A 17,857-nucleotide genomic window follows, 5' to 3' on the forward strand; every position below is an offset into this window, starting at 1 on the left:
TTTTATTATCTAGTGTTCAAACCAAAAACATGTTACAAAACAAAATTAGAAATGAAAATCCTTTTTGTGATGGCATCTGCTCTAGTATTGTGCAGCAATATTTGTGGTTGGAATGCAGCACATTCCTGAGTCTAGTTTTAAGCTTCTCTGAAAGCTTTAACAGTGGATCTTTGAGACCCCTGCTATAATTTTGCCCCTTAATACTGCCCCATGATCAGCCGTCTGCAATATTTGTTTTCCTTCTGCAGGTAGCCAATGGCTTTGAAATGCTATATCTGAACCGCGTGACACTATGATAGTTCTGGGTAGCAGCACTTCTATATATAAAAGGGTCTAAGACATGTCCCCATATTAATTTTGTCGGAAACATGAAGTGCATTGAATACATTAGAAACCACACCACTTTGATTTATGCCTTTTTAATATTTATAAATATCATTCAGAAAGCTGGCCTAAATATAAAATTTGTTTATTATTATTATTTAAATAATTTTTACTTGCTGTATAGAACTCGTTATTCATATGATTTACAATTGTGACTTTCACGTGTCGTCTTGCCTAAAAATAAATGAGACGCAAATAACAAGATGGTTTGATTTAGATGTCTAATGGGGGTCTGCATGTAAGAGCCGTCTGTCAGTCCAGAGGTTTACAGCTCAGCATATCACATGTCTACAGGTGATTTGTTTTTACGACTCATGAAAGATGATCCATCCACTGTAAAGGGGGCAGAAACACTAATCCTTGGGGAGATGCTCACACTGCCACAGAACTTTGGGTAATGTATGCTTTTATTCAAACACGATTAAATGCCAAAAAGGGTTTTGTTTAATTTATTTTTACATCTAGTAAGTTGCGTTCTTGCATGGTTTTTATTTAAAATGGTAATCGGTTCTACAATGATACTTTTTGTAGTTGGAACCGTTAAACATGTTATATTAAAGACTACAATCAAACAGGCAGATCATTTGACTAATACTGTAGTAAAAATAATTGTTAGCATTTCCCACCCTAGTGCAAAGATGATTTGGCAGTTTTACAAAAATGTTGGAATAAACATTCTGGATGTCCAGAATATGTTTTGTTCTTGCTATGAATCGCAATGTTTGCTTGTTTTCCAGCATTCTTTAGAAAATATTCTTCTGTTTTACATTTTTCTTTATTTATTGCTAAAAAATTGTAACAGTTGAGTAAATCAAACTTTGCTAACTTTGATGTTGTCTTGAGAAATCCTGATCTGTCAGTATAGGTGACCATAGGTCGAGGTGGACACCCATGACATGTGGAGTCCCACAAGACTCTATTATGGCACCTCTCCCGTTCAACCTTTATATGCTCCCTCTGAGCCAAATAATGAGAAAGAACCAAATTTCCTACCACATCTATGCTGATGACACTCAGTTCTACTTAGCCTTACTGCCTAATGACTACAGCACTGTACCATTGCAATGATTAATCTAACAGTTGGATGTGCCAAAACTTTCTTCAGTTAAACAAAGAGAAAACTGAACTCATTGCATTTGGGAACAGAGATGAGGTTCTCAAGGCGAATGCGTACCTTGGCTCTAAAGGTCAAACAACAAAAACTAAGGTCAAGAATCTTGGTGTGACTCTAGAGTCAGATCTGAGTTTCAATAGCCATGTCTAAGCAGTTAGTAAATCAGCATACTATCATCTCAAAAACATTTCAAAATTTAGATGCTTTGCTTCCACTTTCCAGTGAGGACTTCATGTTGTTCATGCTTTTATCAGCAGCAGGGTAGATTACTGTTACTGCCTCCTCACTGGCCTTCCCCCAAAAACAGTCAGACAGTTGCAGCTCATCCAGAACACTGCAGCCAGGATTCTGACCAGAACCAGGAAATCAGAGCACATCACACCTTTCCTCAGGTCTTTACACTGCCTCCCGGTCACATTCAGAATAGACTTTAAAGTATTATTACTGACCTATAAATCGCTAAATGGCCAAGGACCTCAATACATTACAGATCTGCTGACTGAATACAAATCAAATAGATCACTCAGATCTTTAGGATCATATAAACTAGAAATTCGAAAACTTCAGTCAAAGCAGGGTGAATTGTTTATCAGCTACTACGCCCCTCAGTGCTGGAATCAGCTTCCAGAAATGATCAGATGTGCTCCAACATTGGGCACATTTAAACCAAGAGTGAAAACACATCTGTTTTGCTGTGCTTTTACTGAATGAGCACTGTGCTGCGTCCGACAAATCATACTATTGTGTCTTTCTTTTCTTTTCCATTCTTTTACACCCTGTTTTAACACATTTTCATTTGTTTTGATCTGTTTTTAATAATTTTTATTATTTGTTGTTTATTTTCTTATACTTGTCTTTTTTATTCTTGTTTATGTAAAGCACTTTGGATTGCCACTGTGTACGAAATGTGCTATATAAATAAACTTGCCTTGAATATGAATGGATTAAACTGTGGATTTATGGATAGATGGATTAAACCGTATACACATAGATGAATGGATCGATGGATCAATAGACAAGTTGATTGATTGATAATTTAAAACAGTGGACTGATACACGGATGGGTTTTTGGATGTGTGGATAGATGAATGAAACCGTGGAGTAATGGATGAATGGAACCGTAAATTGATAGGCAGATGGATGGATGAAACAGGAGTAATGGATAGGTGGGTGGTTGGATGGATGGATGAAAGAAACAGTGGATGGATAAAACAATGAATTGATAGACAGATGGATGGATAAAGTGATGTACTGAAAGGGATGGATTGATGGGTGAAACAATGGACTGATGGATGGTGGATGGATGAAACAGTGAGTTGATAGACAGATTATTGGATGGAGGGATGGATCAATGATGGGTGGATGGATGGAAGATTGAGTTGATATATGAGTGGATGGATAAAGCAGTGGACTGAGATGGATGGATGGAACGGTGGACTGGTTGACAGATGGATGGCTGAATAAATAGATGGAGGTAAAGATGAAAAGATTGAATGATGAAATGGTGAACTGATAGATGGATGAATGGATGGATGAATGGTTGAATAAATGGATGGATGGATGGATGAATAGATGAATAGTTATCTAGATGGCTGGACAGATGAAATGATGGATGGATGAATAGATGTTGGAAAAAACACTGGATTTATAGACGTGTTGACGGATGGACAAGTGAGTTGATGGATGAATGGATGAAACAGTGGAGAGATGTATGGACTGATGGATGGGTGGATAAAGCAGTGGACTGAGATGTATGGATGGATGGATGGATGGAACAGTGGATTGGTCGACGGATGGCTGGCTGAATAGATAGGTGGATAGATAGTTATGTAGGTGGATGGACAGATGAAATGGTGGATGGATGGATAGATGGATGGATAAAATACTGGACCTATAGACGTGTGGATGGATGAATCAGTGGACTGATGTACAGGCGGATGAATGGATGGGTGAGTTGATAGAAGAATAGATGGAATGAAGCAGTGGACTGAGATGGGTGGATGGATCGAACAGTGGTCTGGTCGACAGATGGATAGCTAAATAAATAGATGTAGGTAAAGATGAAGAGGTCGACTGATAAAACAGTGAACCGATGGTTGAATAAATGGATCTATGAATAGATGGATAGATAGTTATGTAGATGGATGGAAAGATAAAATGATGGATGAATGGATAAAACAGTGGTCTTATGGACAGATGGATTGATGGATGGATGACTGGATAGCTGAATAAATAGAAGGATGGATGGATAAATGGGAAAATTAAACATTGGACTGAGACGGATGGATGATGAATTGATGGATGGATGGATGAAACTGGTTGAATGAACAGTGGAAACGATGGATTGATGGATGGATTGATGGATGGATAAGCAGTAGTTGAGGGATGGATTAATAGATGTTAATGAATTAAATTAAATTGTATTGTATGTTACTGCACCTAAATTTGTTGTTATTATTGAGCCTTTTAATGAAAATATCACATATTTGTGATTTATATATAGATTTAAAATTTGTATTAGCAAATAAACAACTTATAGTTTATAAATGCTTTAGAAGTAAATAAATAGTTTTGCTGGCTTCACACCAAATGTGAAGAGAAAACACATATCGCGTCACTCACTCTGTTACTCGGGGGATGTTTTTACAAATGCTATCGACATAAAGACTGCTCAGTGGCATTACTAGGGAAAAGTACAACACTCAGTATGGCCGCCACAGTGAAGTAAGTTCCACCTTCAGGTCGAAATAGCCAATTGTCAGTAGTATTTATAGCAATGCATTTTGGTGGGAGGTGAGGTCTGTACAGATATGCATGTTTTTTACAGCAAGCTCTGCCATTTGGCTACTATTGCATACCTTGTTTATAAGGACAGGAGAAAAAACATGATGCACATCCCATCACATATCCTGTCCTTCCAGTGCTGTCCTCTAGCATGTGCTCAGGTTTTTTCTCTGGTATTCTAATGTTTATAACAGCGTCCTCCAGTTACTCCTGAAACAGCCGTAAAGGAGATTGGTGCTGTGCCAATTTTAGTTGTTAAATTAAGTGTTTAAATGTAATTCGAGCTTAATCAACAACATTAATGGGATGGGTCACTTCTGTTGTTGTTCCTGATTTAGAATATGTAACCTAATTGTAGGATCAGTGGGAAGTTTTGGGGATTTCTGGATTCTTCCATTCATTTAGATGGGGCTTTAGTCTAGGACAGGGGTTCTCAGCCTTTTTCACTTTTTCAGCCTAAACTGACTGTCTAGAGAAAATGCTTATTTTGAAGCTTTATTTATTAGCAAAACATTTCCTTTCCATTCTATTATTCTTTTGTTTTTCTACATCATTTTATAAACTAACTAACTAACTAACTATATATATATAAAATAATATAAATTCTAATATTTAAAAAAATGTATGCACAGACAGGTTCGAAGGTCCTGAATTCTTTCAGTTTTTTTTTTTTTTTTTTTTACAACTGCAGAGTATTTGGGCATTTTCTTCAATAAATAAACCTGACAGGACAACAGGAGATGGCAAAAAAAAACTGCTGCTGCTTTGAATTAGACTGACTACTATTTATCTATTGATCCACTATTCATATCTATTAAAAATAAATGTAAAACATCATAAAAACGTGCAAAACACATCGATCCGATTTTGTTTGACAGCTGTTCACTGAAACACCACCGAATCTCGCTGGATCCTACTGCACAGGCGTGCGTCCGTTATAAAACACGTTACGTTTATTTGGACAACTATACGCATATTTTAAAGTGTTCACACAAAGAGAGCATGCATAGTTTGTAAATCAACGGACTTGTGGGACGGAGGCACCTGTGAGCGATTATTATAACTGTAATCATCGTTACCTTTCAATTTGCGTGACGGTTTAATTTATACAACTGAGGACGTAGGCCTAATTGACGTGCAGTGGTTGGAAATTTAAGCCACAGTCTGCAGTTAACACAGAGTCCGAATAAGCTTATTCAGTCACAGAAAGTGAGAAATGCCATTAGCTACTTTGATAATTTTAATATGATATATCTAATAATGAAATCAAATTACTATAGTATAATATTTAAGTTAATTTTAAGTTTTTATTTTAAACTTTGCAGCCCACCTGCAGGATCACGGAGGCCCACTAGTGAGGTCAACCACCGGTTGAGAATCCCTGGTCTAGGATGAGCTGCCTGGGGGGTTTGCAAATATGGCCATCGAATAAACATATTGGCCAAGATTATGCATTATTTGCCTCTGACGAATATTGGCCTCTGTTCACTTGTTTGCATTGACTTTGTATGCAATCTACTGTTTCGAAGCAGAACATGTACATTTGCATTTGGTGTGAACCCAGCATTAGTTCATGGTCACTAATGCCAATTCAGCCTCTCTTTTGAAGTGTTATCGAAAATTGAAAAATAAGACACATCAAAATGTAAAACTGTGCATAGACATACACCAACGTTTGAAATTAGGGTTGCAGAATGTTTTTTTTAGTAGCAATAAGTAAATCGTAAAAGGTAAATTGAGTATTGGATTGAGGTTAACAATAAGTGTTTTGTCAGGTCAGGTCAGGTCCGCTCTGTGTCCTATTAGTGGAAAGTGCCACATGTCCATCTGAATCCAAAAGCCTCCAGTCATTTCAAAAATGCATTCTCACTATTTCCTGTGCAGAAATATTTTCCTTGGCGAGACCTTCTCCAGTTACATCAGTGTGCACAACGACAGCAGTCAAGTGGTCAAAGACATCCTGGTGAAGGTAATGGCTCGTCACTACTGACTGAATATCGCATGTGTTTCAGTTTCACTGCTGTCCTGTGATTCTCTGTCCTCACAGGCGGACCTGCAGACGAGCTCTCAGAGGTTAAATTTGTCGGCGTCAAACTCCGCCGTTTCAGAGCTCAAGCCCGAGTGCTGCATTGATGATGTCATCCATCATGAAGTCAAGGAGATTGGGACACATATGTACGTGTCTTTTTCAGTTTTTAGTGGTTTACATTTTAATATAAGAAAGGTTGTGTCAGCAGTATTCACATGTAATGCAAATCAAAAAAATTTAAATCCCTTACTTGTCAAAGACAAAAAAAGAAATATTAAAAACAGATGTTTTATTACTTGAAATTAAATAAACAAAACCAAAGGAAAATAAAAGTTAAATAATTTTATTTCAACAGTTCGCAAAGGAAAGAATTCTGTTTTTAATTTAACTTTAATTACTAAAACTAAAACATAAAAATGTATAAAAAATTGCTAAATACACAATAAAATTACAAAAATTGCCGAAGATATTAATAAAAACTAATACTTTCATTTTGTGTCTGTGATACTTAATTAACTTTATCTTTAAAATCTAATATAAGGGATTTAACAACCTACATTACACATGACGTCATATGGGTTCAACCGCGCATACCGGTTGCAAAAAAAAAAAGACCGGTTGCAATAGCAAACATGTTTTGTTGTTTGGTTGGATGCCAAATTCGATAGTCCAAAAATAGAAAACCTAAATTTTACCGTACACCACACTGTTTTTAATGCCAACCGCAGACGTCTTTGTCTAACAGCCATCATAAGAGCTGAATGGAGTGAGGACCTAATTAAAAATGCTGGACTCTGCAGTTCTTATTTTATATCAGGCAAGTTCGCGCTATGCTGAATCACACACATTACTCGTTTTCAGTTGCAGCAATGATTTCAGCAAAAACAGTTAAATATGGTAAACTGCAGACACTGAGGGCCCTATCATGAACCCGGCGCAGTGTGGCGCAAGACGCGGCGCAATAGTCTTTTGGTAGTTTTAGCTTGACGCAAGAGTCGTTTTGAGGCGTTGCGCTACGCTGTTTAAATAGCAAATGCATTAGCGATCATTTTTGCGCCTATAGACGTTCTGGTCTAAAAAGGAAGGCGTTCTGTGGCGGACCGCTGGCGCGTTGCAATTTTGAGAAACTATAATAGATTTTTCATTAGACCAAAACTAACCCGGTCTAAACTCCGACGCAGAGTTGCGCCTCGCTTACGCACTGCTTAATACGCACAAGAGAGCAATAGGCAAATATCTTTACATATGAAAACATTTAAATATTAAGGATATATATAGGATATAATCAAAATATATATAGGATATAAATATAAATAATTAAAGTATTACAAAACATATTATTTTCTAGCCTACATAAATATGAAAAATCACTGCTTTTATGTCTTCTTCATCTCGGGAGGCTTTTTCAGTTCATTCATAACAATTTGCTTTTGTATAATATTATTATTATTAGCAGTATTATTTATTATATCCATATTTATATTTGTTTTATTAAAAACAAGCTTAGATTTGCCCACCTGTCAGCTTTTAGACCATATGGGGCATGGCAGGTGTATTTGGATATAACTATAAATTTATTCGTTTGCTGGAAATTAGAACTGAATTTAGAAATAGTTTTGAAACAAATCTTTGCGCTTAACAAACAAAATTAATTATTTATAGGCTAATTAATGTCTGTGTGTAAAGGTTTCCCTATCCAAGAGCGAATGTGAAAGTAGTTCCATTATCTCTCATTCTCACGCAGTAGATGCTCTGTTTAACAGTTTTCTGTTAACTGTTAACTGTTTGCTTGTGAAATGCAAATTTTTTCCACTTAGACTTACTTTGCGTCCTGTAAATAGCGAATGCGCTCTTGGCGCAACGCAGCTGATTCTTAAAGGGAATGGGAGATGAGACTCTAATTGGTTTATTCTTAAAACACACCTATAACTCATTAAGAAAATAAACTCAACCCTTTTAGCCCATGCGCCTTGGTGCAAAGCGCATTATCCCGTCCGTAAATTAGCAAAAATGCATTCTGACACGCCCTGAAAGCGTTTGCGCCCAGCGTTTGCGCTCTGCGCATGGACCATCAAAATAGAGCCCTGAATGCTTAGAGTAAAATGTAATTTAAGTTCACATACCCTGCTGTACAGGTGCAGTTTGCTCTCAGAATGCATTTGTTTTGCTTGTTGATGATTACCTAGGCCTTGTATAGTTCTGTCTTATTTCCTTGACTTTGGCTTGGCAGAACCTCGGTTTTTAGCACTACAATGTTTTAAATCTGGTAATCATGGAACATTATTTCTTGCACATGACCACACAAAACAAAATTGTAGGCATCCAAAGACTTCTAGGCCTTTAACCTGTCTCTTGTAAAATCGCTTGGAGTTTCAATAGTTTGATAGAGATAGTTGTATATTTGGGGCTGGATGCTTGTCCGTTTCGTCTTATCCAATATCCATTGGGAGGGTGCTATCGCAAATGGACCTGTCAGATGAACGCACTCACTTTACAGGGCTTGAAATTGCAACCATTTTTGTCGCATATGCGCCCAAAATTTTATCTGTGCGACCCTAAAATATATATTTGGAAGCATTTGTGCGAGTGCATACAATTGTTGTGTGCGACCAGTTTTTACTGCAAAATGTTCAGCACGTGCGCAGATTTAGGAGACGTTCATGCAGAATTCATCTTTGCACTTGAAACATAAAAAAACGCAGAGCTTAGGAATGGTTTAAAACAGTTGTTATGTCAACTTGCTGCAGTAAACAAAGCCTGCAATGCTTTTCTCACCTTCACGCAGTTCTTATTGGACTATTGCTCTTGAACTGAACGCCTAGGGTTTGGTTAATATCAGCTGTCAATCACTCAGTTAGGTTATAAAAATGTATTTTCTTGTGATAATGGGAATTTGTTGAGACATATTTTCCTCATGCATGCATATATATTTTTGCTTGATTAGTGTTAATTTCAAATGCAAGAAATCTGTTTAAATAAAACGGTGTTTGTAGTTGGTGGGCGCAACAAATTTTTGGCTAATGCGCCTAAATTTTTAAAGTTAGGAGCACCAGTGCTACCAAGCAAAAAGGTTAATTTTGAGTCCTGCTTTATCGATAATTTACCCAAATAACTGCTTATCACTGGGTGATAAGGTCTTATAAAACCGCTGAAAGCATTAATCGTTCATTTCATTTTCTCGTGGACTTAGTTCCTTTATTAATCCGGGGTAATAAACACAGCGGAATAAACCGCCAACTTATCCAGCACGTTTTTTTATGTGGCGGATGCCCTTCCAACTGCAACCCATCTCTGGGAAACATCCATACACTCATTCATACACACAAGCTTACAGCTACGGACAATTTAGCCTACCCAATTCACCTGTACCGCATGTCTTTGGACTGTGGGGGAAACCGGATCACCCGGAGGAAACCCACGCGAATGCAGGGAGAACATGCAAACTCCGCACAGAAACACCAACTGAGCCGAGCCAAGCCGTGATTTGAACCAGTGACTTTCTTGCTGTGAGGCGACAGCACTACCTGCTGGACCACTGCGTCACCACTGAAAGCATTAAGTAAATAATAAATAATAATTATAATATGTAATCAATATAACTTATCTCTAAGACAACAACAAACTTTGTACATCATTGGATGTCATTCCCTCCCTGCAAATGCTAGCGCTTCTGGTTTTTTGTCTGCAACCTCGCTGCATGCGCATTCTGAATGTTTACGAACCAATAATTTGACTATTGTAAACTTAAACTAAAAATTCTTTCTCTAAAATCATTTAAAACTTAAGTAAAAATGCAAAAAAAACTACATAAAAGCGAAGCTTGTACAACTATCAATATATAAAACTTCAATAAATATTAGTTTAATAATATTAAATAAATAATAAAGCTTTTTGAATTTAAAGCTCACGAAAAATAAAAACATGAAAAAAATAATTCCAAAATTTTACATTTTAAATTTAATATTAAAAACTTTGCCTTCTAAGTCCAATATTGTTAACAAAAACAATTCTTGAGCTAAAAATTTTTAAAACATAAAAAAATTGCTAATAAAAATGCCAAAAACTCCTTTTGGAAAAAGTTGTGATTTAATGTGAAATGTAATTTAGTTAAAAGAAAGTATATAACTAAACTTGAAAGAAAATAATATACACACACACACTTAGATCTGGCAACACCTACTTTTTCACGATCCAATCAGCTACACATGCATAAATTTAAGTCCCACCCCCCACAGTTTTAGTTTTTTCTATTTTCCAAAAGTAGGAATACATCAAATTACTAAGGTCAAATGGATTGCAAATGCTAGTTATATAACTACCAATAAAAATAAATCATCACAAAAAAAGGTCTTAAAATGCTGTTGTTCTCACCATTTTCTTATCATCTGGTTCCAGCTTAGTCTGCGCAGTCAGTTACACCACTCAGACCGGCGAGAAGCTTTACTTTAGAAAGTTCTTCAAATTTCAGGTGAGCTCACATCATTGGATGAAATGCTTGATGCATCACTTCTGAACCATTTTGCACAGAGCTGAGACTTTTCATTTACACTAAAGCTTGACATTTGAACTCAAGCATGAGATCTAATGCTGCTTCATACGTCTCCAGTCGCTTCACTGAAAGCAGTGCTGTGTTGTGATTTTAAAAACATGGACTCTATTGGGCTTGATTCAAACTTTAGTTTTAATTCTATTTTAAACCAGGTTCTCAAGCCTCTAGATGTAAAAACCAAATTCTACAATGCCGAGGTAAGTTTACTTTTTGACTTAAGTGATGTTTTATCTGCTGATATTTTAGAGAAAATAGATCCAAAAGCAAGTTATTCATGTATTGTGTATATAGTATTTTCAAATATGATACTTTATAAACCTCCTTTCAGCACTGCCTCGCAGCTTTTGACATAATTTATAGTGAGGCTACGCTTTTTAAGAACCCATTTTATTCATTTTCATTTGACATCTGTTTTGTTAGTAGTGTGGTTGTATGTATGTGTGTGTTTCATTTATAATTAGCCCTTTTGTTCACATTTACACTACCTTAAGAAGAAAACTGACATTGTCATTTTCTGGTGCATGTAACCTTCACTTCTCTAATGTTTATTTTTGTTTTTTATTCCTCCATTAGAGTGACCTCAGTTCTGTGGTAATTGTTTTCCTTCTCATTGCAACTTTTTTTCAGCATAACCCATTTTTCTTCTTCTTCTTCTGAGCCTTTGAAGCAAGCAAAGGAAAACATGAAAAAAATAATTCTTGTATTCAGTATATCCATACATTTTGTTGGAAAATACGAGGTTATGTTCAGAAATTTAGACAGATCCCATTAGTTACACTTCTATTTCAGATTTCAATTTTTATGACCTTTAATGCAATGATGTTTACTGCATTAACCTATTGATTTTAGACAGGCTACATTCCTGACACCAGTAGATACATAGCTCCATTGGTATTTGAATACTAAGTCAACAACCACAGAGGCTTGCGGATACATGGATGGACGTTGATGGGAATGATGGATGGATTTTTGATGTATGGATGAATTGCTGGCTGGGTTGATGGATGGATGGATAGATTATCGATTGATGGGATGGATGGATGAGTGGATGGGTGCATGAAAGCCTGAGAGGGATGGATTATTGATGGATGGGTGAATGATAAATAATTGAAAATAGATATAATATTAATAAATGAGTGGAGAATTGATAGACGTTGATGGGAAGGATTTGATGTATGGATGGATGGCTGGCTAGGTTGATGGGATGTATGGATGGTCAGATAATTGATTAATTGGACGGATGGTTGAGTGGGTGGGTGCATGATAGTCTGGGAGGGATAAATAATTAATGGATGGATGGATGGATGGATGGATGAAGGGGTCTTTGAGGTAATGGATAGAATAGTAATGAATGAGTGGAAATTTTTTATGGACGTTGATGGGAGGGATGGATGGATGGATTATTGATTGATGGGATGGATAGATGAGTGGGTGGGTGCATAAAAGTCTGGGAGGGATAGATGATTGATGGATGGGGAGGTCTTTGATGTAATGTATAAAATATTGATGAAGAAGTGCAGAATTGATGGACGTTGATGGGAATGATGGATGGATTTTTGAAATATGGATGGTTGGCTGGCTGGGTTGATGAGATGGATGGACAGATTATTGATTGATGGGATGGATGAGTAGGTGGGTGCATGAAAGCCTGAGAGGGATGGATTATTGATGGATGGGTGATTGATGAATGATGGATGGATGGATGGTTTTTTGATGTAATGGATATAATATTGATAAATGAGTGGAGAAGTGATAGACGTGAATGGGTTGACAGGAAAGACGGATGGATTTTTAATGTATGATTGGCTGGCTGGGTTGATGTGATGGATGGATGGATGGATGGATAGATAGATAAATTATTTATGGATGGGTTGGATGAGTGGGTGGGTGCATTCATGTCTGGGAGGGATAGATAATTGATGGATGGGTGAATGATGAATGGACGGCTGGATGGAGGGGTCTTTGAGGTAATGGATAGGAAATTGATGAATGAGTGGAGATTTGATGGACGTGGATGGGTTGATGGAAAGAATGGATGGATTTTTAATGGATGGATGGATGGTAGGAGTAGATATATGAGTGGATGGATGTGTGGAAGATTGGATCAATTGGGTGGTTGGATGGGATGGGATAGATGGATAAATGTTTGATTTATAGATGAATAAAAAGAACAATGGATAATGAATACATGGAAGTGTGAATAGATTAATGAAAGGACGGATTGACGGATAATGGTGGATTGATGAATGGATAACTAGCTGAATGAAGAGTTGAAATGAGATCGATGATAACTGATGGATTAATAGTTAATGAATAGTTGAAAGAATGAGCAAATGGATTGATTGATCAAAAATAATGATGCATCTGCTAGATGGGTGAAAGGATGGACGAATGGGTGGATAGTTGATGGATGGTTTGGTGGATGTATGGATGGATGATTGAATAGAGTTATGGATAAAGGACAGATAAATGGACACGGGTGGATAAAATAACTGTCTGGTGCATGCTTGGAGGATGTTTGATGAATGGATGATATATGTATGGATATTGGGTAGATAGATGATGGATGTTTACTCTAAATTTTCATTCAATGCTGTTTTTTGGTTGTCTAAATAGATGCCAAATAAACAAACTGATGACAGAGAAAGACAAAAAAGTGCCTGTTTTCCTTTGCTTGTTTCCTCTCTTTACTTTACTGCTCACTCATTTTACCAGAGCTAAACTCAGTTAAACATCAATCTGATTCATTTCCACTCTTTTTCTTAGGCTGGGAGAATTTGCTGCTTGTTTTATTGATATTTTATGTCAACTGCTGTTTTCCTTGACAGATTTAAATATCTTTTGCTTTTGAATGCCAAAAACGTACACAGTCAACTGTTGTATTAACCCTTCGACATGTACTATCACACTGGTGTGATCAGTCTTGGCTGATGCATTTGATCACACCGGTGCCAAATTCAAACATTTTTTGCAATAGCTGGTGCTGAGCCAGAGAAATAAAGCACAATTTATAAGCATATTTTAACAAATATTGTTAATTTTTAGATTTCAGATATGTAAAAACACAAAGGTACTTGAAAAACACAGCGTTTACGGTTTTTAAAATGCATCTATAGAAAGCGAAAATAATATATTTATTTATAATAATCATGTGATGTGCTCTATTCTCATCACATACACAATGTTTAGGTTACTGTAACTTTTACTCCATTCTTCTCAAAGCTAAACAGCCACATAGTTTCATGCGTCTCTAGAGAAGTTAACGTGTTGTGAATTCAGCAGCTCTAATCACTCTTATTGAAGCATAGACTAACACGGTGATGCCCATTACAAATCAAATAATAGAATCATTATTAAGACCTCACCTTTTTGCAAAGGTCACTATTGACCTTATTCTTCGCTTATGAGCGGGCGCAGCGATTTGAAACTTTTTGGTTCGAGACTTCCAGTCTTATTCACTTCCATTAATTTTTAGATGCTAAAAACAGCTCTTTCTGCTGCTTGATGTAGTAAACTGATATTTTCTTATGATATTATTCTACTTTTCATGTATAGTCATGCTTGTTTGAAGAGCAACTAGTTTGACCGTTTTCTACATTTATTATTCCTAGTCATTTCTCCCTTAGGCGACTGAATAAGAGGTTCTAAAACAATTGCAAAAACGAGCACACTTCCGCGTTGAAGAATAAAGTCAATATACTATATAACTACAGGGATGTCCTGTCTGCCATATACAGAACACATTCACCATTTTTATTTTGAGTAATCTAATAACGTGAACCTTTTGTAAAGCTGTTTTGGAGTAATAATTATTGTGAAATGCGCTTTACAAATAAACTTGAATTGAACATTTTATTAAAGGAACACTCCACCTTTTTTGGAAAATGATTTATGCTAAGCTAAGCTAAAAATGCATGCTTGGATGATGTTTGATGAATGGATGATATATGTATGGATATTGGGTAGATAGATGATGGACGTTTACTCCAAATTTTTATTTTATGCTGTTTTTTTATTGTCTAAATAGATGGCAACATATTGAAGACAGAGAAAGACAAAAAATTTACCTGTTTTCCTTTGCTTGTTTTCTCTCTTCACTTTACTGCTCACTTATCTTACCAGAGCTAAACTCAGTTAAACCTCAGTCTGATTCATTTCCACTCTTTTTTTTTCTTAGGCTGGGAGAATTTGCTGCTTGTTATATCAATATTTTATGTCAACTGCTGTTTTCCTTGACAGATTTAAATATCTTTTTGCCAAATGCAGAAATCGGCTGAATTCAAAGATATCTCTAGGGGTGTTTTAAAATGAGCCTGTTTTCAAAAAAAAGTGAAGTGTTCCTTTAAACTGTCTAAATGACAAAATACATGTTATTACACTTATTCGTTAATCAAAATATTAAATATTTTACAATGTAATTTAGACGTTTGTCAATATTTACAGAACAGGAAAAATAAATTATATTGCACAACTCATTGGACTGTCACAAGATAAACTTGACGCATCACCATCGAAATGTTTAAAGCAATGCTTTCTAAATAAATAATAGTAAGATTAAAAAAAAACTCTTTCAAGAGTTTCAGCAGGAGTAATAAAACTTACATGCTGAAAGGGTTAATAATAATGGTATAATGAGTTTAAAGTCTTTTTCAGAGTTGAATTTTTATTTATTTTTTTGGTGATTTTAATCAGGCTTGGCATGGGATCTTTGCTTCATGCTTTAACGATACTTCTGTCAAAAGGTGCTGTTGATCCACAGGCATGAACTAACCTCTACTTGCAAAACTCAATACTAATCTACCAGCCGGAGATCAACTGGGCAAACAGCTGCTTTATTTGCCTCTGCAAAAAACGTCAATAAATTCCACTTGAACTTATTTGAAGAACTTGATTTGACGGGCCACATTCTAAGACCTTTACAGTCAGTTTTGTCCTCCTCATTTGTAAGTCGCTTTATATAAAAGCATTTGCTAAATGACAATGTAAAAAGAAAATGTGATCATTCAAATTCAGTAGGATGCTGATTGAAGCGATTGCAATTGTATTTATAGCGATAGTTTTATTATTACATATTTAAACTATTACATGTTTAAATGTCGAGCCCTTCAAATAAAGTATCACTCCAGGATAATGTGTGTGAAGTATTCATGTACATTACTGCATAAATCTCACTGATGCTTTTGACTCTACAGACAGATGAGGTGTTTTTAGAGGCGCAGATCCAGAACATCACCACATCTCCAATGTTCATGGAAAAAGTGTCCCTTGAACCTTCTATGATGTACAACGTCACTGAGCTCAACAATGTGGCGTCTGGAGATGAGAGGTGACTTTTATATTTTAGCCTCTTCTTTATTTAATACACCAATCTGTAACATTTTAGGTTGAAGGGGCCAAAGTAAATTTTCTGTGGTCCATATACAGTTAAAGACAACAGTATTAGCCCTGCTGTGAAGTTTGAATTCTTTTTCAAATGTTTGCTAAGTGGTATTTTAGCACCTTTTTAAACATAATAGTTTTAATAACTACTTTGTTCTGTCTTTGCCATTATAACGGTATATTATATATTACTAGTGATTTTGCTAGATGCTAGTAATCAGCTTAAAGTACATTTTAAAAGCTTAACTAGAGACTGAGTTAGTTTAATTAGGTAAGTCATTGTACTAAAGGGGTTTGTACTGTAGCGAATTGAAATAAAAATTCTTAAGTGGACTAAAATTGACCTTATTTACCTTTTTTTTAATATTCCAGCCAAACTAAAAGAAATAAAACTTTACATTAGAAAAACATTACTGAAAAAATGGTATTACGGAAATACTGTAAACGTGTCTCTGCTCTGTTAAATAAATTTGCAAAGGAGGGCTAAAAACGTTTTACTTGTATTGTAAGATAATGTGTAAAAGTGAATCCGTAAAAAAATCTGTTAATTGTAGAAACCTTAGTTTTTCTCTGAAACTTTGTAAAGTAAAAAGTGCATCACATCTGTGACATTTCTGCAAACCTTTATAACTGAAATTACCTTTTCCATCAAGGACAGTATCTCACTCGTTGACCTGACATCCAGGTTTTTTTTCCCTTCATAAGGACAATCTTTATAATTATTGAAATTGTAATTTGTATGCGGCCAGAATATTATAAACTGTTTCCAGCAAATTAGAAACAAACCATTTATAACTTCATATAAAATGTACATTTAAAAGCAGAAACCCATTAGAGCACTTGGCTTCTACACATCACTTCAATTACACAAATCATCATCATTATTATTATTAGTGTTGTTGACTAATGTGTAGGATAACAGAAATGTATATGATTGGTTAGAATGTTCAGCAATTTAATGTTAAGGTAATGCTGCAAAACATTTGTACCCATTACATCCAAGCATGACAACAAACTTTTAAGTGCAGTGGCATTTATGTTGAAAAAAAAGGTTTTTGTGTTTCTTTTGGTGCCATTTCTGCTACAATCCCCCATTAACTTCTATTTGTGGAGAAATATTTCATCCTCAGATCAAACTCCCGACCATGTGGTTTCTTGTTGAAAACAGAATTTTTCATGTGAAAATCTAGAGACTTTTATTACAGTATGTTGATGTACTTCCAACTGAAACTGAATAATGAGTAGGGGGTGAATATTGTGCATCATTCTTTTATAGCAAATTAATGGTAAGAGGGGCATAATTAAGAATATTGTGGCTGAAGCTGTCAAACTGACATCATCAGAAAAGGACGCCACTCCTAACTCAGAAACATTCATTCATTTTCTGCTGCTTTTCCGGGGCCGGGTTGTGGGGCCAGCAGTATTAGGAGAGAACCCCAGACTTCCCTCTTCCCAGACACTTCCTCCAGCTCCTCCGGTGGGATCCCGAGGCGTTCCCAGGCCAGCCGAAAGGTATAGTCCCTCCAGCGTTTCCTGGGTCTTCCCCGAGGCCTCCTCCCGGTGGGACATGCCAAGAACACCTCCCAGCTAACTTCTCTTGATGTGGAGGAGCAGTGGC

General features: G+C 36.1%; 1 protein-coding gene across 4 annotated transcripts in view; it reads left to right on the plus strand.

Annotated features, from left to right (window-relative positions):
- trappc13 (trafficking protein particle complex subunit 13) overlaps nucleotides 1–17,857 on the plus strand; it is a 41,375-nt gene that overhangs the window by 4,468 nt on the left and 19,050 nt on the right. For 2 of the 4 annotated variants that reach the window (NM_001244643.1, XM_005155559.5), the window contains exons 3-9: nucleotides 679–778; nucleotides 6,167–6,251; nucleotides 6,330–6,457; nucleotides 10,707–10,779; nucleotides 11,013–11,057; nucleotides 11,434–11,451; nucleotides 16,053–16,186. In NM_001244643.1, the coding sequence (NP_001231572.1) occupies nucleotides 679–778; nucleotides 6,167–6,251; nucleotides 6,330–6,457; nucleotides 10,707–10,779; nucleotides 11,013–11,057; nucleotides 11,434–11,451; nucleotides 16,053–16,186 (583 nt within the window). The remainder of the gene's footprint in view (nucleotides 1–678; nucleotides 779–6,166; nucleotides 6,252–6,329; nucleotides 6,458–10,706; nucleotides 10,780–11,012; nucleotides 11,058–11,433; nucleotides 11,452–16,052; nucleotides 16,187–17,857) is intronic. The other 2 variants (NM_199538.2, XM_005155560.5) reach the window with 1 other exon arrangement.

The sequence above is a fragment of the Danio rerio genome, chromosome 10, assembly GCF_049306965.1.
Source record: "Danio rerio strain Tuebingen ecotype United States chromosome 10, GRCz12tu, whole genome shotgun sequence".
Classification (NCBI taxonomy): domain Eukaryota; kingdom Metazoa; phylum Chordata; class Actinopteri; order Cypriniformes; family Danionidae; genus Danio; species Danio rerio.